The sequence below is a fragment of the Pinus tabuliformis genome, chromosome 4_2, assembly GCF_031772625.1.
Source record: "Pinus tabuliformis cultivar Carrire ecotype Pingquan chromosome 4_2, CPIR1, whole genome shotgun sequence".
In the NCBI taxonomy this organism is placed as follows: domain Eukaryota; kingdom Viridiplantae; phylum Streptophyta; class Pinopsida; order Pinales; family Pinaceae; genus Pinus; species Pinus tabuliformis.
In genome coordinates this window covers 552,094,671-552,121,282 of record NC_142304.1, presented here as the reverse complement: position 1 = coordinate 552,121,282, position 26,612 = coordinate 552,094,671, and the positions used below count along the sequence as shown (strand labels likewise).

The 26,612-nt window shown below is 37.8% G+C and overlaps 1 protein-coding gene across 1 annotated transcript in view; it reads left to right on the top strand.

Annotated features, from left to right (window-relative positions):
* LOC149170464 (RNA recognition motif (RRM)-containing protein) overlaps positions 1-26,612 on the top strand; it is an 85,590-nt gene that overhangs the window by 51,718 nt on the left and 7,260 nt on the right. Inside the window, exons 3-4 of the mRNA XM_089429022.1 lie at positions 326-1,626; positions 3,400-4,825. Of these exons, the coding sequence (XP_089285148.1) occupies positions 326-1,626; positions 3,400-4,789 (2,691 nt within the window). The 3' untranslated portion in view covers positions 4,790-4,825. The remainder of the gene's footprint in view (positions 1-325; positions 1,627-3,399; positions 4,826-26,612) is intronic.

Genomic DNA, 26,612 nt, shown 5'->3' with positions numbered 1-26,612 from the left:
TGAATATATAGTTGTCATTATTCCATTCAAAAGTAATACCCTTTAGGAATTTTGTGTTGAGCTTCCTGAAAGTGGGTTTTGAACTTTTATGTGAATGTGAGTCTGGACCCTGGAGTGTGTCTTCTGTGCTCAAGATATTGCTATATGTTTCAGATACTCTGGCTTTTCATTTGATATTTTAATTTATTATGTGCAGTTGTTTTGTTGTGCATTTATATGGTTAGCTTGTGAATTTTCGCTGGGATGCACATTCCCATACCTATTCAACAAGACTTGGATACTATACACATCTTTTCTTTACTTGACAAATCTTTTCTGTGAACAGGATAGCCATCTTTCATCAAGTCATCATGCAGAAGAACATCCGAGACTGCGAGATGATAGGCGTCTTGGTGAAGTTGTTGGCTTCTCAGGTCTCAGAGATTCAAGAGTCCCAGGACCCAATTCTGATCCATCTTCTGATAAACATAAAGGGGATAAGGACGGAGAGCCAAGTGAAGTTTTGTGGATACGCTTTCCAGGTTACATGAAGGTGGATGAAATGAGTTTGAGAAAGGAATTTTCTCCTTTTGGTGAGATTGATAATATAACAACATTTCCTGGTCGTACCTATGCCTTTGTCCAGTTCCGTAGTGTGGTGGCAGCTTGTAGGGCTAAAGAAGCTCTTCAAGGGAAATTATTCAGCAATCCTCGGGTGTATATTTGTTTCTCAAAGAGTGAATTTGGTCCTGTTGAGCATGGTAGGAATTCAGTAAATGGCACCTTGCCTTTCTCTCATAAAGTTGCTATCAACTCTGGAATTGGTTCAAAAGTTGTAGAGAATCTCAGACAGGAAAGGAATCATGGTATTAGCCATGGAGCGTTAGGCATGCCAAGTCCCAGTTTTAATTCAAATCCTGAGAGAATGCACTCTGGTTCAAGCATCAACCTTCTGGGGCGTGCTAATTCTATGAAGACAATTGGTGGCGGATATGATGACATAAGAGCAACAAGACTAGGTTCTGATTTGGGAGCTACTAAGGAAGTAAGTGAACTTTCTGTGAATAGCCCTGGTATGGAAAGGAGTCCATTTTGGCATACTAATACTCCAGATAAATCCCGTGGTGGTGGCTCTTATTTTGAGGATATCTGGGACTCATCGACTGATGATAATATGACAAGCCGGGAAGTTAAACGGCCAAGGTTTGGAACAGCTCCAGGAAGAGATGCATCTGAGGTGCCCTTTCTTGAGCAAGGCAGAGATCTGCAGCGTTTTTATCCCCCAAGATCTGGTGCCATGAATCCAGGGCCTGAAGGCTATAAGTTTTCTCAATTTCCTATAGGTAATGATGGTGATGTTGGGGCTAGTCATTGCAGTGCTAATATTATAGCTGATAATGCGCGACACTCAACCAGACCATCTCACCAGATAGATGCGCCTTGGAATGCACCAAATAATTTTGAGTCAGTGGTAGCAGCTGGTATTCCTCCTCCATTAGACTCTGCTAAGTGGGATGGACACATGTCGGATATACATCATGGGCCATTGAATGAGGAGTGGAAGTGGCAAGGTACAATTGCCAAAGGAGGAACCCCAGTTTGTCGTGCTCGTTGCTTTCCTGTGGGCAAAGTTCTTGACGTTACTCTGTAAGTTTCTGGACTAGATTTTATTGCACTTTATATTGTGTTGTATAGAAACCCTGGAAAATAGCATTTAAAGTGCATGGCTATATCCTGGATCGTTAAATAAACATCTGTGTTTTTTCTCTGTTTCTATAAGATATATATTGGAAGAGCCAAATACAGTTAAAGCAAAAATAATAGTCACTGAAGGAAGTATGTTACTGATATCTCATGTTATCTGTGTCAAATTTGTGTATTCCTGGATTGTTTGATCTAAAGGTTCATGTCTGTTAATCAAGAACCATTTTTATCATTTTTCAGTCCAATTCAAAAGAATTGTTGTGTGGTGTCAGCAACCATGTTGGTGTCTGCACATTCTGTAGTCAGTTCATGTTAATAAGTTAATGTACATAATTATTTCATGTATGATCTTGATAATGCTTACTACTACATAGTCTTCTTACTTCACCATGTAGTGTAGTAAGATGCCAGAGGCTAGCCTAAGAGGTGAATATGTTTTCATTGGACTGTCAATGGTTTAACTCTGAGGCCTGTAATGGAAAGGCCTTACAGGAGGTCATCATACAGTGATGCAAGCCATCTTAAAATGATGCTAACTAAAATTCATAGATTTGTTCCTTTTTTATTTTGCTAGTTTCCTTCTCATGAAGTAAAAGGAATGTCCATCACTTAATCTCACTCAAACTGTACTGCAGTATTAGAATTTTCCACACCAATGTTCATATATGTCGATATATTTCTGGCAAATCAGGTCATTCAGCCAGAAGGAACATGGCATGCCTGACTAAGGATCCTAACTTATTTCCGATGCAGCTCTGAGCATGTGGCTTGCTGGATGCAATTATTCAATCATTCTGAAAGTATTGCTGTGTTTTCCCAGCACACTGAATATTGCATTGCAAGTTCATATGTTTCAAAGATTGGCATTGCTTGGCAGCAAAAACTGACCTCACGTGTGGTTAGGAATATCAGCCAAATAACTTTTTATTCAGAGTTACTCCTTTGTGTATTGGTCGAGTTGGCCATAAGGTGCCATTGCATTTGAAAAGTCTTAAGACTGGGGCCCACCTGGACATATTATTTGTGTACAATATCTAGTTTGTTCTCTTCCTTGGGTGAGTTTTATGCTTGCAATGATACTGTAATAGTAGAACCAGTGAGCCTAGGGCTGATCAACACAAAAGTTTAGGACAATCATAGAAATGGGCAAGGACCCATGCTAACTCTTTAAAAGAAGCTTACTATGGATATGAGAGCTGCAAATCGAATGGCGAAATTTATGAACATGCTTCTACCACTTCATAAAATCTTTGTACTATCGATCATAACTCTTGCCAAAGATCCCAACTTGGAGTAGATTATTTCAAACCAGTCCAGTCTACTCAACCCTTATTGACTGTTTCTGCATTTTCCAAATTAGGTAGCATGACCATCTCTTCTGAACAAAGGCCAGGAGAAAACTTGATTCTTTGCCTGGTAAATGAAAATTCTAGAGATAAAATTGTGACAATGATTTTTGTTTGTTTGTTTGTTTAATTTGGTATAGTGTTTTTAAATTTAGATTATATGGTATTTCTGTTATATATATATTTTTGCGTTTTTAGGTTTTGACATATCCAACTATTATGCTCTTTTCATAGTACTTCATTTGGAATTTTGTTTGCTCTAGATATCTAGTCATTGCCTTCTATTTAATCATCCAATGTATAGTCTTTTATTGGCATTGTTCAAGTCTATCTAATATGTGTTTTTACAAAACGTTTTTCATTATTGCAGACCTGAATTCTTGAATTGCACAGCTAGAACTGGTTTGGACATGCTTGCTAAGCATTTTTATCAAGCAGGCAGTGTTGGGGTCGTTTTCTTTGTTCCAGAAAATGACCCAGACATTATTCCTTACAATGAGTTCATGCACTATCTTGGGGAGAAGCAACGTGCTGCAGTTGCAAAACTAGGTGAGGGCACAACATTGTTCTTGGTACCTCCATCACAGTTCTCTGAACAAGTTCTGAAGGTTCCTGGGAAAGTGAGCATATCTGGAGTCATCCTGAAATTCCAACAGCTGAATACAAGCTATGGATCACCTGCCCAGACATCATCTGAATTGATGAATGGTCAGCCTCAGTCATTTTCACACAGAGCCTCAATTACAAGTGGCCCCCCAATTCATGATGATAGCAGTTATCCAAATCCACCATCTCCATTTTCTCATCAACGATACTCTGGGCAAGGCAATATAAGTATGTACACGGAACATTTTCAGCCCCCCAATACATCGTTTTCTTCATGGCAGCCACTTCCATCATCATCAGCTGGTCCAGTTATTTATCAGGGACACGGATCTGGGGGTGCTCCCTCAACAGTCTCTTTTGGAGGGACTATGAATACAAATGTTGTGAATGAGAATAGGCCACATCACCCTTCACCCCAAAATCAAGTATTTGCCTCATCTTGGTCTTCTCTGAACCCAGAGCGAACACTAGCCTCAAATTTAAAAGTGGGAACTTTTGTTACTGAGCCGTCCAGTGTTCTTATTTCATCACAGTCTGAGTTTGCATCTACACAACAAAGTCTTACAGTGCAACAGCAACAAAGCTGCACCCCAGCAACAAATTCGGAACAACAGTTCATGGGAGTTCCAAATAATTCTAGTATTAGTCAGAGTGATCAAAATCAACAATTGCAGCGTCCGTTCCTTCCTACATCTGTTAGCATCCCACAATTGCAACATGACCATTTAGCACAGCTTGCTACCCTTCTAGGTCAACGGTCTCAATCTGCACAGTTGCCTGTCCTACAACCTGTTCAAGAAAGCCAGCAACAACCATCACCTCCAATTTCTCAATCACTGCAAAATTTTAGTGCTGTCCCTCAGGCCAACTTGCAAGTACAAGCTACTGCATCTATGCAGTCATCATCTGGTCAGTTCAGTTATGGACATCAATTACAGCAGCACACATCACAGCTGGCTGCATTACCTCGTGGGGGACATGTGAATGATGTAACTGCAGCTGAATCCCAGATGGTACCAGATAACCAAACACAAAATGATGGTAGAGAGGAGTCTGAACCGGATCCACAAAAACGTTTACAAGCAACACTACAATTGGCAGCTGCTCTTCTTCAACAGATCCAACAGCAGTCTAGGACGGGTGATCAACAATGATTCTTAGTTGTTGATTGATCAAGTTCAATATGCAATGTGAGTTACTAAAACTGAATTCTCCGTTTTCTTTTCTGACATATTTCTTCTATTTTTTACAATTGGTGTTTGGTTACATTGGGTAGCTTTAACTTGGTTTATGCTTTAAATTAACTTGGATGAGTCTGAAGGTAATTATGCATGCCATATGTTTTTGTTCCATGCTAAGGAAGATTTGAAAGGAAATATTACAATCTTTTATTACCAAGCCAGGGGCTTGTGGTTAGTTCCCTGTTCACATTGGCATATATGAGAATGTACTATACATATACATTATACATTTATATAGAATAGTTTACTCTTAGAAATTGGGCAAAACTACATGTTCCGTTGTTCGGCTTTCAAGGTGTGTTTTCACAGTTCTTCAGACTTATACAGCATTTTCTTTCGATAAACTTAGACACAACCTTGCCTTCCAATATCATAACTTTCAATTGTCACGTACCTTCGCAGTTTAGGTTTAACGTGTCTGTTACAATCACTTTATGAGGTAATTCACATGAATTAAAGTCAATTTATGATTAATTTATAAAGGCACTAAATTCAATGATACTTTATGGCACAGGTTGATTAATTTTGCTAGTTTAGTTGGCACCAAAAATTAATGGCCCTTTACAAATTTAGCATGTATCATATTTTGGACAATGTTTCTGTTATGACGTTTTCTTATTGTATTGTTTTTTCCTTTTACATATATGCTTATTAGATATTCATAGATGCACAAGTGACTTTTTTCCAATTCGTGTAGTAATATTACATGTAGTATGCTCAGTTATACATAGATGCACAAGTGACTTTTTTCCAATTCGTGGAGTAATATTATATATAGTATACTCTCAAGTTATAGAGTTTTGGGAGTATGGAATTTCTAGCCAACTAGTTGGGATGATTGAAGCATGTTTATATAAAAAGAAAAATGACGTGGAAATATAACAGGATGTGAGTTGCATACTTCTTTTTGAAGACACTTGATTTATTGAGATATTTTATTTATTTTATGAAGAACGAACATAAGTTGTTGGATTAGCAGGGCTTAGTTGTTTCTTTCTGCTTTCTGTTGTTGTGAAGCCGTATTAAATTATTACAGACAAATAATTAACTTCTGTAAATGACTAGAATTTTCTTTATTCATGAAGTCTATTCAGCCATGTCCTGAAAGGAATTGATTGAATGGAGAATCCCAAAGGGATTTTTGCGCTTAGGGTTAAGAAATCACGACATAAATTGTACTGACTCGACAGTGTTTCGTGCAATTCCAGACAACATAATCATCCAGTAATCTTTACCAAACTTCAATAACTCATGACAATCTCATTTAACAGCTGCTCCTGGTTTATTACACCAGCAGTCCGGATTCTATAACAGGAGTAATCCTTTTCTATAACAATAGCAATTTGTAGGTCCAATTAATGGTTGATCCATTAATCCAATGCTGCTCTACAGAACTCACTGAGTTACGGATACGGTTGCCTTCCACTATGATTTTGATCACTACGTTGTTCTAATTGACTAGGATCCCGTTATTTCACTAAACTGCGCTGCACATCTAGACACCATGACGTTCTTTGGCACCAGTTACGATGTTGAATGGTAAGATTCGGCCTCACTTGAGACCTTCGCAGCTAAGCATAGTCTCGTGTAGTCCTTGTGGCCCAATTCGGTCTTGAACCCGTGCGCTGTTTTAGAAAAAATACCACATTACAACAACCCGCATCTATGCTGCACAGGGAATATTTTGGATACGTCGCTGGTTATGATTTCAGCATTTGGAGAGATAACGAAGTCCTTGCAGCTGCGAATGGTCTCCCTTAATTCTTGTGGCCCAACAAATTGTCTTGCTGACCAAATCGCTGTCAAACCCTTGCTCTATAGAATTCACAGTCATCGATTGGTTTTGGCTATCGTCCCACACCGATCCGCTTGCAATTATCACCCATCATAGTGGATATCTTGCTGTACAAGTCGCCTCGGGAATTCTCATGCAAACAAACCGTTTTCACTGATGTTGTTCCTCATGGACCCGATTGCCGAATAACTCACTCGCTTAAACACTGTGTTAAACCCTGCTGTGCTTAGAACTGACTTTCGCTACAGACATTGGTGGCTAAGATGGACCTTGCTGCCAGAGTAGTGAATCAGGCGACTGTAATATTTTACAGGAAGATCTCTCCACCTGACTTTGCTTCAAGAGTCTGCTGTTTTCCCAAAATTTTCTCCACAGATTCGATTGACCTTAGGACGATCCACTTCTCTTGTTTCAGAAACTTGCCTCAAGAGAACTACGATGACCTTGACCTGAGCTTTCTTCAACAATCCTGTGCCAGAACAAGGTAGAAAAGATAAAAAGAGTTGATCAATCAGGGTGGAATCTTTCACCGCTGAAATTGATAGGAGAAAGGGGTCTTAAAACCCTCAGAGCCTCAGGCTCAAAGACAAACAAAGTTGAATTTTCCAATCCAATAATGATCTAAATGAACTCAACCCACTGGTATTTATAGGTTTCCTTGAGGGGATGCTCGCCTTAATTAATTGAGTAAAAGTTACTCCAAACCCCAATGTTGGGTTTCTTTACCCAGCTGCCCCAAAACTTGTCCACACATTAGGTATTTTGATGTTTTCCCCTTTATCAAGGACTATAGCCTACAAGGATTAATAGGCTATTTCGTCTTTGAGCGTTTAATTTCTCGGGAACATTACATTGAAGCTATTACAACAAAATCTAGCACCCTCATATGATGTAAACCCCCTAGAATCACTGGGCCAATTTGACTTAGGAAAGCTACCCAGTGCCACCACAATAGCTCTTCCTCTCAGTTCTGATTGGCTCTTAGCTCTTCCTCTCAGTTCTGATTGGCTCTTCTCCGAACCATGAGAGGGACTTCCCCAAGGATTAAATTGTTATGGCTATAGAGTGGAGGCACAAGGTGATATATTGAAGATTAAGCTTAAGAAGAATGAATGGCAGTAGTACAAGTTGAAGAATGAATGCTGTGAGAACGAAAGATGAAGGTAGAAATCCCAAGACCAAGTGCCTGGAAAATGGAATCAAGGAGCATGGATCAAAGAGGGTGAGTGCATTGGATATGTCAAGCAAGAAGGGCTGCTTTGCATGCTGCAAATCAAGCCTTAACTTGTTGAAAATTATAGCAGAAAATTACCTTGGAAGGCTAAGGATGCCATTCAAAATATAGATACAAAGGTGACGTTATATCATGCTAGCACTAGTGAGATTTATTAGGTGTAAGGTTAACATGACAACAACAACAACAAGAGGGATTATCTCTTCACATTACTTTGTACAAGTGATACATGATTCGTTACTAGGTCTTTATAACTAAATAACAATAATTTCTTACAAGAAAAATTAGCACTTGGAGAGTAAATTATACACATGATAGCCTCACAATAACAAGATATTGTACCTCCAATCTTTCGTCAAGCTGCAAACTTAAGATGTACAAATGTAGTCAAAGGGAAGAGATCATCAATCCCCAAACTCTCAACAACCAGTACAATAGAGATAAAGTTTCTCTTTATATGCCAATTCCCTTCTCTTACACAATAAAGAAGTACTATTTACTAACTAATTCCATGACAAGTCAAAGAAATAGTATACAATTGGAGTAGTTAGTTCCTTATCAATCCATTTTTGACCATATCAAAATATGTGGACAGAAGACTCTATAAGGGAATTTAACCTTATCCAAAAATATGAAGAGTAATGCAATGGAGATCTCTAATAGAGAGCATACTACCAAAAATAGGTATGGTGATCAAGTCAACACGCAAGAGGTCCACATCGTATTTTCTATCCAAGATGGATGCATGCAAGATACTATAAATTAATCTTCAAACTAATAGGACGTGCTCAAGGGTCCACCTAGAAAAGCTCATAAAGTGTGCCCTTGAAGGTGCATGAGAGATAAAATAATTAAATAATCCTCTTAGGAGAATGCTTCATAACAACAATCCAAAAATAACAGGTGGTCCACAAGATTTGTGCAACTAGTTCACGTGTGAATTCTAAGGTAACCAAACCCATGGATGAATGTGCAGAGTTCTAACTAGATGGTGCGCTCCACAAGAAAGGAAGTGGCCAACCCCAACAATAGTAGGTGGACCATCTCCACAAATGTGTCCTCTGAGATAATCTCTAGTGATGGAAGAACAAGCAAGAGCATGCAAAGTGCCACGTATGGCCCACAAAGTATAGCATATGCTTCTCAAGAAAATCCCTCCATAACCTCCTCTAAATAAAATAATATATGTGTTAGGTCAAAAAGGTGAGGTTGTGATCTAGTCAAAGATGACGGGTTTAGTTGAAGTAACCATGGAATAAAGATGAGGGAGCATGTAGGAGAGTGCGCTCTAGAAGATTGTGCCATATAACTACCTTAGCCACCCAACAAATAAGAAAATATCTACATGTGAAGTGCACCCTAGAAAGGACTGCCAAAAGTAGAGACGTCATTAATGCATGTGCCAAATTGTGTTGTTTCCTAGTATCATGTAAGCCTTGAAAATTGTAGCCAGGAGGGGAGTGCTACATCAAAACCCTAACCAAGTGTAAATAGTTTCCAAGTGAAGTACAATGCTCAAATCATTAACCTCCATGGCAATTGGGTTAAATTAATCATTAAATGGTTAAATCAATATCAACAAGTGTGTGCAAAAGATTAATGTTTAAATAAAACCTTAGTCCAACCTCCTAATATACTCCATCTAATTAAATTAGCATGAACATGTGTGCCAATGAGGGGAGGAGCACTCCTATAGGTTTTACATGGAAACAAGTTATATCTCCTAGCTGTTATTCCATGATGATAGTAGCACGATGACAAAATAGAAGTTCAAACTAGGTTTAAGCCTAGGGCACACCAACAAAGGACTTAAATATGATAAATCATAAAACCTCATAAAACCTTTAGAAAATGCTCGATCATTAAACATGTATGTAATACCTCCAAACTCTAACTTCATCTTAGGAAAAACAACATCAACAAGGGTAATAACATTGTCAAACACATTCCATCTAGGTGATGTCTAGCAAATGTTGCAATGTCAAGTCATATCACCTAGGGAAATCCCACCAAGGAAAAATGCACTAACACAACACAAATTTCCTAACCACATCAACATCATAAGAAAGGGGACAATTGAAAATGCTAACCCATCCAATCATCAAATATGTTCCCACCAAATATTCAACATAGTAGGACCATGTAGAAAAACCCTCCTAGTGCCACAATCAATACAAAATCATATCAACGCTGCTAGTCACTAGAAAACTCCAACAACATCAAGAAGCATTTACCTCCTAATACCATCATCTAACCAATGCTCCACCATGACTTTGGGATGGGGCAGGGAGGTGGGTTGCGAGTGTGAGGAGACACACAAGGGGGGACGAGGGGACTTCAGGGTATATAACTTTATATATATATATATATCAAATTCATATTCAATAATGAAATTATAAATATGTTGATCCATACATATATGAATTAAATATTGAAATGCACCAATCCATACTCCTCATTCGTATTGATGCATATATCATTCATCCATACACTACGAGATTCAATGATGAAATACATTGATCCATATTCATCATTCTAGAATCTACATTGATTTAAAAAGTAAATTCATCATTCTAGAATCTACACTGATTTAAAAAGTAATTCATCATTCATTATCCTAAATCCTAAATTGATATAAAATTTAAATTCATCATTCATCATTCTAGAATCTAATTAGTACTAAGTGTTGGAAAATGTAACTAGGTTTGATCTTCATAATTATCATTGTATATGTGTCATTATATATTTCTTGTAAAAGCAAAAGAAGAAAAATAACTATTCCTTTTCAATCATGGGTTTCATGCTCAAGTAAAATTATTATTCAGGTCAAGCATGTTCTTCTTGCTTCTAGGGTTCTTTGAGTCAAAAGAAATTTTGTCATAAGTCAAATTATTGTACTTGAGTCAAGTCCTGATTGGACTCTTCAAAGAAATTGGGAAAATAATTTTATTTGAGTCAAAGATGTCAATTTTGTCCCCACAAGACCAAGCCGGCCCTGCTTGGGCAAGTTGACACTGGAAGGGACCCATTCGACCTCCTGGATTTGTATAAATAGAGGACATTTTGACCTCATTTGGAAACAAGCAAGCGAGTTCGATTTATGTGCCAAGAACAAAGAGAATACTAGTGAAGAAGTCAAGAAGAAGAGCTAAACTCAGAGGAGAGAGAGCGAGGGTCAAAAGAGACAAATTTGCCACACGTGCGAAAGTTTTCTGCCCTAGTTTCTGTCACACATGTGAAGTTGCAGGGGCTGAAAATCTGAAGTTTGAGCAAGTTTGGAAGGCTTTGACTATTGTTGACTTGAGTTGACTTTGACTTGTTGGAAGAGCTTGGAAGGAGGGTTGACTTGGGTCTTGTGGGAGGTCTTGGTCTTGGTGTTTGGGTCTTGGATTTCTCACTTTGATCTGATTCTATAAGAAGAGAAGATTTGACTGGGTTTTCCCCCTTGTGGGGTTTTGCCTTGGCTTGGAGCCTATATCTTGTGTTCATTGTCTTTTTGTGATCTTCATGGTTTATGGTTTTGGTAATTGTTTGATGAAAAGAACATAATAAAAGTAATAAGAAGCCAACATATCTTCACAAGCAATTATCAAGTAAAAGAGAAATCACCCTAATTGTTGCCCTATTAATTTCTCAACACTAAGCAAAATAGACTATGGTAGATACTGAAGTTTGAAGAATATAATGGTTAATCGATATAACCTCTCACGCCCCTATCCTGGCGGTAGTTTTTTAACAACACATAGGCAGGTGCCACACCGCTACCCAATTTCTTTTCACCAATACTCTTGAGTACGGACTACGCCTAACATTCAACACTTACAATATTTTTCAACTTTTACTAAGCATTCATCTTTTTAACACAACGAAAATACATTCATCATCATCATTTATAAATATGCATAGCGGATACAATCTTCTTTAATGGGAGGGGCAACTCCTTGGTTAGAGTCTACCCAAATAATAATAATAATACACTTTTACAAGTAATTATACATGTACAGCCTTTGCTAGGCAACCCCAAGTTCACCTTTACAAGTCTGCCAATTTTCTAGTTCAGACTGTCGTTCAGGGTCGCCCACCCCAGGTCACCCTTCGTTCAGCCTCGCCTTGCTGTTCGTTCAGGGTGGCCCTCGTTCAACTGCGCCCTTCCGTCGTTCAGGGTCGCCCTCGTTCTGGCGCGCCCTAAATTAAAGATACGAAAGCCTTTGCAATGGTAAGGTCATTTTTGTATCATTTGTATGACTCATTGATAATTTCTTCTATAGAACGTGGTAATTGTTTTGGTTCTATGCTTAGATGTTATAAGTTCTTTAACTAGATGAAGTTAGTGTTTTGATTGTATTCTAAGGCGTTGAAATTGCTTTACTCTATAGGTTAATGTTTTGGTTCTATATTGTGGTTATAACTAGTAAGAAACATAAATATGTGTTTGTAGACATATACCTATACATGTATGAGCATTTCTGTGCATTATATATATTCATGTGTGTGTGTGTGTGTGCATGTATCTGTATACGTATGTCGCTATGTAAAATTATACCCATACACATCTTGAGCATTTGTGAGCATTTGTGTGGTGCATGCATATGTTTGTGTAAACACAATCTCCAAATTTAAACTAGTGCTAGCCATTTAGTATTTAAGATATTTTCTTATGCACAAGTTTAAGTACATTATATCATATATGTGTGTGTTTATATATATGTGATAATTGTGAGACAAATTTTGTATGAAAATAAATTATGCATATGGAGTGCCACATTACATCAAAATAGGGCAGGAACTAAGTGGCGGATTGAAACAAAAATGAAATATTCCTAGCTACTAGTACTCCAAAAAAGCCACACTACCATTAAAGGATACTTTTTATATATAAAGGTGTACACTTTCCAAAAAACACCTAGAATTTTACAAAATCTAACAAACATAATCATTTAATGGGTAGGGGAAGCAATAAGGGACATGGCATATTGATTCTTGCCCATTGATCCATAACATTCTTGTTTACAAACTAGCCCCTTAATTGGCCAATTTGTCTACTTCATGAATATTTTATTAGAGAACATGAAACATCTTACAAGGTTGGATTTTGGGAAGGGGGGCTTTGATATTTTTCAATTTACCATCTTTTGGAAGAGTGCCAACCAACAAATGACGAAGGTGGGCTTTGATACTTTTCAATTTAATATCTTTTGGAAGAGAGCCAAACAACAAATGAGGAAGGAGGGCTTTGATTTTTCAAAGTTATTTTCCAATTTATGATCTTTTGGAAGAGTGCCAACCAATAGATGGCGAAGGATTATCTTGTAGTTGTTGATAATTATTAGATTTTTTAGATTATAAGGATGAGCTAGAGATAAGCCTCGAAGAATTGCATATGCCTTTGCCTGATTGTGTGATCTAGGTCCCAACCCAAAGCATAAGATGTGTTGATAGGTCCCTCGAGTTGAAAAATAACCCCCTTATCCCTGCAACCTCAATATATTTATATATAGGCATACATGCTTAGAAATTCGTCCAAGGAAAAAATGTAGCATTCTATTTAAGAAGAAATGAAAATATACATTCCATACATGCCCGAAGCAGTCATCAAAATGACTTCCAATGGATGTTTGAAAGTCGTAATTAGACTTGAAATCAGTGGAATTTTGTAATTGGAGTCTTATTGAACTCGGATAGGAATTGTTTGATGACTTAGTTTATGGTTAATGTACTAAAAAATACATTAAAACATAAATTTTTCCAAATCATTATAAATTAAAACATAAACTATACTTTAAAGATCCCAAACCATTAGAGACAAAATATGCAAAGTTTGCTCATATATATACCATTTAAGGCTGAATATAACAAAATGGCATTGAGTGCAAAGCACATTCGAAACAAAATACATAAACACAAGGCTCTTAATCAACCTTTTGAGTTCAAAAAACTACATGCTACAAGCTACTAGCCTACTACATATCGCTCATGAACATGAGCCGTCATCGAACTAATCACTAATGTTGGAAATGGGTTCCTGAGCACGAACTTTATGACCATCCTCTTGCCTAGACTCGTTGGACTCATGGACATCTGCAATAGTAGTACTAATAGTACCATAATTAGTGATTGCCTTGCCTAGTGCTACCAATAGTGGATCACCATCCAAAGGCATCCTCCCCAAGTCATCAAGATCAAACTTCGTTGGGTGCATCTTGTCTACGCATTTTGAAGTTGGACCAATATTATCCAAGACAATGGGATTTTTATTAGGTCTTTTGTTTAGTCATTGGTTATGCCTTCATTGGAGGTTGTGTTGCATGAAGATGAGATCATTTAATTGTTGTTGTTCCAAACTATTTCTCTTCTTTGTTTGAATTTGGTTAAACATAGACTAATTGTGCTCACACTTGGAAGTACTGCAAGTTTGATAAGGCATCCATATTGCAAACTTTTGCAGTTAAGGACACTGGCTACAAAATGACTCCCCTCAATGTGTTATGATAAATGTTTAAAGCAATACGATCAAAGATATAATTAGTTGATGCAACAAATTAGATTGACTTTGGTTAAAAATTCAAGTATGTAAAGTTTAAACAATTGAACTTAAAATTTTTGGAATTGTTTAACTAGTTGGTCCACATTAGTTTGTAATGTTTGCTAGGTTTTTGCCAAAGGTCCCTATGGCTCTATTGGAAAAAATGATTTATAGGGGTATTTCTAGTTATTGGCAGTCATTGAGGACCATGCACTCTGGGTACTTGTACTATCCATTTTTGACCTTTCTAGTTTCTTCTTCTCCATAGTTGGCTGTGTAATCATACATTAGGTTTTGGAAATACCGAGCAACAGGTATGGGTTAATGGAGTTTATTGTTCCATTTGTTATCAATGATTCCCTAGATAGATCCATACTTGGCTAATCTATCCTTGTAGGCCACCTTCATCTTCTCATTTGCTTGATCTATTGCCTTATAAATTTAACCCATGGCCAATTTGAACTTTTCATCTTGGAAAACCAAGTTGGGAGGTGAGGACACTAGCTTGAAATGTAGTTAACCTAAAAACAAGAACAATAACAAGAATAGCAAGATACCCTTCAAGTGTACCTGGATAATATGGAATTAAGGTGTTACCCTTCAAGTGTACCTGTGTACTGTACCCAATTGTGAGGGTGTCTGAGTTGTAGTTATGCTTTGGATAGATGTAATCATTACGCCTCAATGCTCGAAGAGAACGTTGTTGCTATAAGTGAGAGTGCATGCTGGCTATAAAAGTTGGTTGTTGGTTGTACAAGCGAATCTAGTGAGATAATGATCCATGTGGTTGTGAAAAGGAAGACTGTTTGCACTAGGTGTGTTTTTGTGATGTTGGATTAAATTGTAGATGTGTTGGAGAGTTGCTTGGTGCCTATTGAGATTAGTGGGGTGAAAGGATGAAATGGTTGGATAAGTAGGCATAGAAGGGGTTGTCAAGAAGTCTCTTGGGATGTAGTATATATGGTGGCTGTAGGAACAAGGAGGGGTTGAAAGCTGAGTGAGAAGCCTTAGGGTATTGTAGGGAGTTGGGGAGTGGATAGGGGTAGTGAGTATGGCTTGGGATGAGGGCTAGGCAAAAGGAACTGTGGTACATGGCAACATGTTACAATGGGAGGGAGAATATGCAAGGAGGGACATTTATGGAGGTGGAGTTAGTGAATTTCACTTTGGTGAGGAGGACTAGTTGTAGTTGTTAATTTATAGGCTTTATTGTCATTGAAAAGATTATAGGTGTTACCTGAGCATGATAGAGAGCCTTTCCTTATTGTTGGTAGGGGAGACATAGGATCATATTAGAATATTCAAATGTTGGAACATTGGAATCAATAATGTCTTTGAAAGGTCTAATGATGAATGTTACCACACGACATTTAGTGATTAGCAATTAGGGACCATGTTGTTGAACCCAATTGAGATGATATGGAGAGGGAAGGGATAGGAAATTATAGGTTTGCACTAAGTTGTTGGATATATATCTCGCTAACAAAGAACAACCCTCCAAACCACCCAGAGAAGAAGCCATGGGGTTTCAAGAAACTTCAATGTTGGAACAATGGAGGAAACCACCTGTGAAGGGATTGCCCTCAACCATAGAAGTCGAACGACAAAACGTAATACAAATGGAAGAGACAGTGACGATGAACGACATAGCTCGAAGTATGCCTCAGATTGATGTTGCATTGGACAATTGACAAGCAAATCACCAAGCTTTAGTCATTGAAATGGAAAGTAAGATCATTAATCAATCTGTTTCAATTGATTCAGGATCTAGCCTTAGTTATATTAGCCCTTAAGTTGTAAAATATTTGCTCCATAGAGCATACCATGCTGTAGATGGTTTAGTTGGCTACGAGAGCTAAGAAAAGAGTAACACAATTAGTGGAGTCATGACACTTAGAACTGGATGACATGGCTACACAATGAATCTCAACATCCTTCCGTTTTGTTCGTGTGGTGTCTTAATTGGCATGGACTGTGGTAGACCATAGAATCAAGGTGGACTGTTATAATAAGTTATTGGAATGCCTTGATGATGAGGTCACAGAAAGAACACTGCAAGGTAGAAGGAAACCTATTTCTGTCAGACATATTTCAACATTACAGGGAAAGAAGTGTAGTAAAAAAGGGTGTACTCTATTCGTGATTTAGGGGAACAAAGTAGTAGACGATAGCAAAACTGAATCTAAGAACCACCCCATTTTACAACAGTACAACAATGTATTTCTAGATGAAATACGAGGGATACCACCTAAGAGAGACATCGATTTCTTTATCAAGCTAATTCTTGATTCGATGCTAGTGTCTAAGACACCTTATCGCATGAGCAACCCTGGATTGATGGAATTGAAACTACAACTAAAGGAGTTGTTAGATAAGGGGTACATCAAACCTAGTGTGTCAACTGAGGAGCATTGGTTCTACTTGTGAAGAAGAAGGATGGCATGCTGCGACTATGCATTGATTACGGATAGTTCAACAAAGTAACAATAAATAACAAATATCTATTTGCCAAGAATCGATGATTTGTTTGACCAACAAAGAGGAGCTATCACGTTTTCAAAAATTGAATTAAGATATGGTTATCACCAAGTCAAGATCAAGGATGAAGACATCCATAAGATGCCATTCAAAACAAGATATGGGCACTACGAGTTCATGGTGCCATTCAGGCATACAAATGCACCAAACATGTTCATTTGCTAAATGAACAATGTGCATAGCCAATACTTGGACAAGTTTGTTTTAGTTCTCGTGGATGATATTTTGGTCTACAAAAAAACTAGAGAGGAGCACGAGGAACATCTGAAGGAAGTACTACAGTGACTGATGCAACATAAGTTATATGCCAAGCTCAGTAAGTGTGAGTTCTTTAAGACTCAGGTTCAATATTTGGGGCACGTGATCTCAAAAGGTGTGGTTGTGGATCTTGAGAAAATCAAGGTCATCGTGGAATGGCCTACCCCTAGAAATGTCACGTAAGTATGATCATTTATGGGATTATTATTGGAGGTTCATCCGAAACGTTTAGAAAATTGGTCATCCAATCAGAGCTTTGCAGAGGAAAGGGGTAAAGTTTTAGTGGCCATTAGAGTGCGCAACTGAGCAACTCAAGTATACCCATCTTAAGAATTGTCGATCCGGGGAAAGACTTCTTAGTTTGCGTGAATGCTTGTAAAGAATGATTGGGCAGAGTATTTAATGTAGGAGGGGCATGTACTTTGCTATGAATCATGGAAGTTAAATGAGCACGAAAGAAATTGTCACCCACGACTTAGAACTTGCAGCAATCATTCATGCATTAAAACTGCAGAGACAATACTTGATCATTTAGAAGTTTGTGTTGACGTCAGACCATGTGGAACTGAAATATTTGTTTGACTAGCGTAAATTGAATGTAAGATGGGCTAGATAGTTAGCCCTCATCAATGAATTTGACTTCGAGATCAAGTATATCAAGGGTAATGAGAACCTTGTGGCTACTGCACTTAACAAAAGTTTGCAAGTGAACCGCTTGGTAGCTATAAGTTCTCTTGCGAATCTAGCATCAGGGAAAGGATTAGGGAGGCATTGGTGTAGGATGAACACTTCTAGTATGTGCAAGATTGTTTACAAAAAGAGCTAGAAGGACCTTTGAGTAAAGACTACAGACTCATAGATGATGGGATGTTAAAGTTGAAATACTGATGGTATATACCCTACCTAGATGACTTAAAAAAGCTCATTATGGATGAGTTTCATAAAATACCGTATTTGAGTCATCCTGGATATTGGAAAATTAGCACAACTGTCAAGAAGATATATTATTGGCCATGTATGAAAGAGGTGTCAAAATTTCAATTCTGAAATCCTATTGCAGCAAGTGGAAATTATTTTTCTAATTGTTAATTTATTATGATTAATGGAAAAAACCTGTGAGCAATTTATGAAACCGACGTTTCGGACTAGCTAGGTGAGTCCATCATCAGGGAAATGAGATCTGTATTTTGAGAAGAGACAGTCAAGAAGATGTGAACCTATTAATAGAAGGATAGAGAGATAACTTAGGGTTGGAGAGGTCGGCTTGGTTTTCATATATTTATTAATAAATTGATTAAGTTAATTTTAATTTATTTTTAATTTTTATTTTAATTAATAAATTTTAGTTAATAAATTTAAAACTTAATTAAAAATAAAATTAATTTAACCTAAATTAAAATAAAATTAATTTAAACTAAATTAAAAATAAAATTAATTTAATTAATTACTTAATTAAATTAACTTTAAATTTAGATTAGATTTTATTTTAATTGATTAATTAATTAATTTAAACTATATTTAAAATAAAATTAATTTAATTAAATAAATAAATAAATAAATAAATAAATAATTAATTGATTAATTTAATAAATTAAATAAATAAATAAATAAATAAATAAATTTAGTTAATTTAACCTAAATTAAAATAAAATTAATTTGAACTAGATTTAAAATAAAATAAATTTAATTAATTAATTAAAATTAATTTAATTTAACAATTTATTTGCTATGGCAAATACCAAATAATTCACACTGCAACCTTCACAAATAAGTTGCGGAAGAAAATAACGATGGAAACAGAGAAAATACTAGCACACAAAAAAAAAATTAACACAGTTATTTTTGGACAAATGTCCCTATAAAAACCCAACTTGGGAAAACCGATGCAACAACTGAAGGTTTTTATTATTATGCAACAATGAAATTTGAGTACAATCTATGGATGCCCAACTGGCAATCCAAACAACAAGAAAATCTGGCCAAAATTATCTAAGGGAATTTCCCTTCCTCCACAAGCAATCCCGACACAACTCTGCCTCAGAAAACTCATCCTTTTGGATCCTTTGCACAGACTTCTGCGCAGTGCTTGCACAGACCCTTTGATGTTTAGCTTGGAACAACCTCTGATCAAGTTGTTTTGCCTATCTCTACTGAGGAAAATGGTTCTCCGATCTCCTGGAAGATTTTCCAGGCCTTTGGAAGCTGAATCGATTTTTGCTCCAGCGAAATGAAATAACTCTTCTGAAGCAACTGCGTAGTCCTTTGCACTGCCTCACTGGGAATAACTCAGCCTCTAGCTGCTGCCTCTCTAGATCTAGAAAATTCATCCGGATCACTGTGCTTGCCCCTCACTGTCTCTGCTTCCTTCTTTGGCTTTTTGGCAACTGTTGCTGCTCTTTGGAAATCAAACTGCTAATGAAATAGAACTCCACAAGTGTCTTCTCCAAGTGACCATCGACTTCTTATAATCCTCTATTGGGGCTCCAACGACCAAGATTACAACTTAATCAAGGGCTAGGATCATATCAAAGGTGATTCGTGTGAGTTTCTAGATTATTATCACCTTGAATTAATTAATTATGATTAGTTAACCAGTTTTTCAAAGTTTAGACGTGGGAAACATTAAAAATAGGTTAATAATCTAATTAAGTCATCTCTAGGTGAAATTTCCAGAAACAAATTTTCAGTTATGGAGATCTCATGTATTCTAGCGTCTCCACCAAGTTTCGTGGCTAGAACACATCCAACGCTACAAAAACTAACGCTCCTTCTTAGTGAGGACTGTGTTGTAGTGCTGCACACCTTGCCACAATACCCTATCTCTGTACCATCTCCTGTCACGTTGCTAATGTCTAACTGCTCCTGTCCACTAACCACTGCGCAACTCTGATGCTGCATCTATGTTGTTGCTGACACTGCCATACTGCTGCCAACCTTGCATCGGCGCTGCAACTTGCTCCCATCTGTTGCTGCTGCAACTACAATTGCAACTGAGAAGCATCCAAAAAACTGAATCAACTGTGTTTAGTATGATACATTGGTCTCTTGAGCATGTGACTGCTACTAGCCACTGCGTTGTCCACCAAGGAATTTTTGCTGCTGTTGACTCTGCACTGTGCCACTCTGTACTTCTCCCAACTCTGCACTGCGTTCCCTAGCACCTGACTGCTACTAGTCTGCAACTGTCACTCTGAAATCTAACTACATCTCTGACACTGATCCATCCTACTACTGAATACTATGGGCCCTCGTAGCTAGGTGATGATCCATGAGGTGGACTCTTCAATGGACCCTGCTCAATCTCTACAGTCCTTGATTACAACTCCAAGTCGCCCCACCTCTCTCCTAGAGGTATGGTTGCAAACATGGCATAATATGATCTACTCATATTGCTGCTGCTACTGTTCTACTGTTTATTCCACACTGTTGGTGCGACTATTGCAATAACGAGTCTGATCTCCCTAGATCTTGAAGTACTAGCTTCCATAGGGTTGCTCTCTTTGAACCTAGACTCCCTTTGAGTCTCGATTTCACAATGGGAAATCTCTCTGCTCCCTCTTGTCAACTCGCACTATCCTCCTACACTGGAAACTAGACTGCGTGGTTCTGCACAGGAAATCTCCTGGTTGGAACTACACCTGCATACTACAATTGGGCAATTCACATTGCCTGTGTCATTGCATCTAGCTCCGTAACCGTCTCCCCGGGTATTGACTGCAACTAGATTTGCAACTGTCTAATTACAGATTGTGTCTGTTGACACTGAACTTGCTACTATGATACTATGGGTTCTCATAGCAAAGGTGATGGCCTCGCTACAACAATCTGAAATTGATATGACTAATCTCCTTGCAACTTCGTTGGAACCTGCCTAATATAGCTCACTAGAGTCTTATACTCCTCCTCTTGGGTCTGGTTCGCCACTATCTCCTTTTGAGCCTAGTCCTTGGCTCTGACCCTTTGCTTTGCACAACTCGCACTAGACAATTCGCACTTTCTCTAACACTTGTTCTCGGCAACTTGAAGTCGATTTGCTGTGCAGATCTGCATTCTCGCTAACTCGCACGACCTCTTTTGGCAATCTCGTGCGACCATCTCTGCAAAGCTGCAAAATATCTGAAACTCAAAAACTAGAATATAAACAAGAATCTCCCTCTTTCACCTGCTTGGATGTTAGCGATGCTACTTGCACTCCTTCCTAGAGTGAGAAGTTCTGCTAGCTGCTACTGCCACTTGCAACTGGGAAAATCAGGTTTCTTGGCTAGAAACCCTCTGAGAGAAACCTCCCTATGCGTGTGCAATTTCTCTTCCACCCGATACTGTTTCTATTGTTGCAAAACCCTCTATGTCCAACCAGAAATCTGCTCATCGAAAATCTGTGTTGCTGTTGCTCCCTCTTGCCCCAACAATTCGTACTGCCTGTTTGGGTACCGCGCAACCTTTGAGAATTTCGACCTGCTACTCCCTTTGAACAACGAAATTCTCTCCACTTCTGAGCTTCCCGGCTGATCACTCACGCTCTGGTACCATGTGAAAATTTCAAGTCTGAAATCCTATTGTAGCAACTGGAAATTATTTTTCTAATTGTTAATTTAATTTAACAATTTATCTGCTACGACAAATACCAAATAATTCACACTGCAACCTTCACAAATAAATTGCGGAAGAAAATAACACTAGAAACTGAGAAAATACTAGCACACTCATAAAGAAATTAACACAGCGATTTTTGGACAAATGTCTTCGAAAAACCCAACTTGGGAAAACTAGTGCAACAGTTGAGGGTTTTTATTATTATGTAGCAACAAAATCCTACTGGACCCTTTGCGCAGTGCTTACGCAGGCCCTTTGACGTCTAGTGTGGAACAACCTCTAATCAAGTTGTTCTGCGTGTCTCTGCTGAGGAAAATAATTCTCCAGCATTTTGGAATACTTTCCAGGCCTCTGGAAGCTGAATCGATTTTTCCTCTAGTTAAATCGAATTGCTCTTCTTAACCAACTGCACAGTCCTTTGTGTTGCCTCACTGGGAATAACTTGGCCTCTTGCTGTTGCCTCTCTGGATCTGGAAAACTTCTGTCGGATCTCTGTCCCTGCCCCTCACAGTCTCTGCTTCCTTCTTTGGATTTTCGACAACCGCTGCTGCTCTCTGGAAATTGAACTGCCAAGGAAATCGAACTCCACAGGTGTCTTCTTCAACTACCCATCAAATTCTTCTTATAATCCTCTGTTGGGGCTCTAATGGCCAAGATTGCAACTTAATCAAGGGCTAGGATCATATCGATGTCGATCCGTGTGAGTTTCTAGATTATTCTCACGTTGACTTAATTAATTATGATAATTAACCAGTTTCCCTAAGTTTAGACTTTTGAAACATTAACAAATGGGTTAATAATCTAATTAAGTCATCTCTAGGTGGAATTTCCAGAATCAGTTTATGAGTTATGGAGATCTCATGTATTCTAGCCTCTCCACCAAGTTTCGTGGCTAAAACACATATGATGCTACAAAAACAAACAAGAGGAAGTTGCAGAATACATTGCCAAGTGTTTGGATTGTCAGCAAGTGAAAGGTGGAATGTAGGTATCTGGTTGGATTGTACAACTGATCCCAGTCCCAGAATCGAAGTAGGAAGTCATAACCATGGACTTCATCACAAGATTGCAAGGACACCAATATGGCACGATGCCATCATGGTGGTGGTGGACAAGCTGAGTAATACGATTCACTTCATACTTGTTAAGCCCACCCATAAAGCCATTGATATTTCACAGATCTTCGTGAAGGAAATATTCAGATTGCATGTGATACCTAAGAAGATAATCTCAGACCAGGATGCCAAATTCACATTCGGCTTTTGGAAAGCACTATTTGTTGGATTTGGAACTTAGTTGGCATTCAATATAGCATACCATCCCAAGTTGGATGGGGACCTCGAGAGAGTAAACAAGGTGTTGGAGGACATGCTGAGAATGTACATGATGCACCATTCGAAGAGGTGGGAGGAATATCTTCCTTAGTTGAATTTTCATATAACAACGACTATCAAGAATCACTAAAGATGAGCCCCTTCAAGCCTCTGTATACACCTATTAGTTGGGATGACCTAGTAAATAACATAACTCTCGAGCTAGATATGTTAAAGGAGATGGAACAAGAAGTTATTAGTATCATACAGAAGCTAAAGATAACATAGGACAACTAGAAAAGGTATGCAGATCAATAGAGAACGCATAGGAGATTTCAAGTAGGGGATCACACGTGTATCTCCGAATTAAACCTAGAAGGAGCTCATTGAAAGTGGGGTCCTGTGCTAAGTTGGCACCTAAGTTTTGCGGACCTTTTTAGATTTTGGAACGAGTGGGGCTTGTGGCTTATAGATTAGCCTTGCCTCCCACCATAAAACCACATGATGTATTCCACATATTCTTATTGAAAAGTATGTTTGCAATTCCAATCATGTGATTGATTGGTCTGTGATACAGGTGGAGCTTGAGGGAGAGTTCCAACTCGAACCTTTGTGTATCACAGACGAGAGGCAGACCGTGCTCCATAATCGAGTAATAGATTTGGTCAAGGTGCAATGGAAGCACTTTGGACTCAATTAGGCAACCTGGGAGCATGCAAATCAAATGAAAGCATTGCATCCTTTTTTGTTTAATATGTATTGGATCTAAAAGAGCTGCTGCTATAAAGCTCAAATTTTGTTTTTATTGTCTTTTCTGTCTTTGTAAGAACACCGAGGATGATGATCCTTTAAGGGGGTGGGGTTTGTAACACTCCTACAATTACTATGATCTCTATAAACGTTTGTGTGTAATTGAGCATCTCAACGTAATGTCAAACTGCTTGCATGGAAACTCGGCATGATTAATAAAATAACATTATGACTAGTAAAAGTTCATTCCTATTCCAATAATGATATTAAAAGTTATGAACATGTGTTTAATGTTCATTATGCATTAATGGTTAATCAACACCAAAACCAGAGTAATCATGTATTAATGCTAAATTAAAGAATTTTGCTTTAAATTAATTAATGACAATTGATTATTCATAATGACAATTAATTAACTATGCATTAGTAAATTTAATTAAATATGATTAATTAACTTATAATGTTAATTGATTGATTAATTAAATTTTATGTCATACTTATGAACATACACATAATAAAACATTTAAGTAACAGTTAAAAGCCCGCGCAAGATGCACTCGAGTTGAGGGTCTGAGCAAGCAGACCATAAATGCATGGTGATGCTTTCTAATCGCATTCCCGAAGGGGTAATGTGTTGAGGAGGGGTAGGGGCAAGAATGCCCTCGCATGCAAACTCAGGGGCAACCTTAAACCACTTGAAAAACACTCGAGCTAAACAAAACATGGGGGAACTATGGTCGTGGAGAGAACTCCTGGAAGAATTACATGTGCAGGGATAGTACACATAAAGCCTTACTACCAATTTCCTTGCCTGGATATTGCTAAGGCTAAGCATGAACATGCAAATCAAATGAAAGCATTGCATCCTTTTTTGTTTAATATGTATTGGATCTAAAAGAGCTGCTGCTATAAAGCTCAAATTTTGTTTTTATTGTCTTTTCTGTCTTTGTAAGAACACCGAGGATGATGATCCTTTAAGGGGGTGGGGTTTGTAACACTCCTACAATTACTATGATCTCTATAAACATTTGTGTGTAATTGAGCATCTCAACGTAATGTCAAACTGCTTGCATGGAAACTCGGCATGATTAATAAAATAACATTATGACTAGTAAAAGTTCATTCCTATTCCAATAATGATATCAAAAGTTATGAACGTGTGAATGTTCATTATGCATTAATGGTTAATCAACACCAAAACCAGAGTAATCATGTATTAATGCTAAATTAAAGAATTTTGCTTTAAATTAATTAATGACAATTGATTATTCATAATGACAATTAATTAACTATGCATTAGTAAATTTAATTAAATATGATTAATTAACTTATAATGTTAATTGATTGATTAATTAAATTTTATGTCATACTTATGAACATACACATAATAAAACATTTAAGTAACAGTTAAAAGCCCGCGCAAGATGCACTCGAGTTGAGGGTCTGAGCAAGTAGACCATAAATGCATGGTGATGCTTTCTAATCGCATTCCCGAAGGGGTAATGTGTTGAGGAGGCGTAGGGGTAAGAATGCCCTCGCAGGCAAACTCAGGGGCAACCTTAAACCACTTGAAAAACACTCGAGCTAAACAAAACATGGGGGAACTATGGTCGTGGAGAGAACTCCTGGAAGAATTACATGTGCAGGGATAGTACACATAAAGCCTTACTACCAATTTCCTTGCCTGGATATTGCTAAGGCTAAGCATGAACAAAGAGTGATTAAATGTACAGGTGCTTGTTGGGGTTGTTAAACCACTGTGCTTGCCCTTGGCCGAGAAGCCTTCTGTACAATAGGTTGTTAGTGCTTGCTGGTATTGATAAACCACGGTGCTTGCTACCATGGGGGTGTTAAGTTACAAAGCAAATCTCGTGACCGCCTACGGTTGGGAGGTTAATATGATGCCACTTCTCTAATCACTAGCAAAAATTCAGTTTCATTAGATAAGTAGTCCAGTCCTTGTCTGTTAATTTTGAATGTTAAGCTATAGTAACAACTTGTAAATGGATCATGCTTGAACATAGATTTGTATTCCCCTGTTCATGGTTTCCAGATTAAAATTTATGTATTTTGAAATGGTGCAAGTAGGAGGTGTTTGTTGGCGGTCTTGTCGTAAGTAAATATATCTGTGAATTGAAATTTGAATGACTAGAATAGCAATTATAGTAAACTTGGCCTCGACCTTATCTCTTCTCAACTATGAAGTATGCATAAATTAACCGGTGTAGTAGTTGCCGTAACATCGGCCCAAACTTGATTTTTCTTTCAATTGAGAATTGTGAGTTAACAGGCGTGGTATGCGTAAGTGAAATTTGACTGTGTTATCCCAATTATGTTAAATATGAGTTGAACTGACGTGGGTGTTAGCACTATAATTACAGAATACATAACAAGACTAATGTGGTTACGTACAATAAATTGGACCCAGGGCATAGTTCATTTTCTTTTAAAGTGCATGGCATATATCAAAACGGGCTTGAGTTTTATCATTTGATTGTGTAATATGTATATCAAACTGGCGTGGGTGATGTGTGGTGAATTCAACACATGCCTATCCATTTTAATTGTGCTATACATATGTGTCAGATTAACTAGGTTATGTATGGTGAATTCAGCCGCGACACTTGATCAATTTTTATATCTCAGGATTGTGGGCTTGAATGTAGGTGTAATACGGCTCAAGCCTTACTCGACATGTTAAACATTTTGTATCTTATTTTAATGCTTAGAGG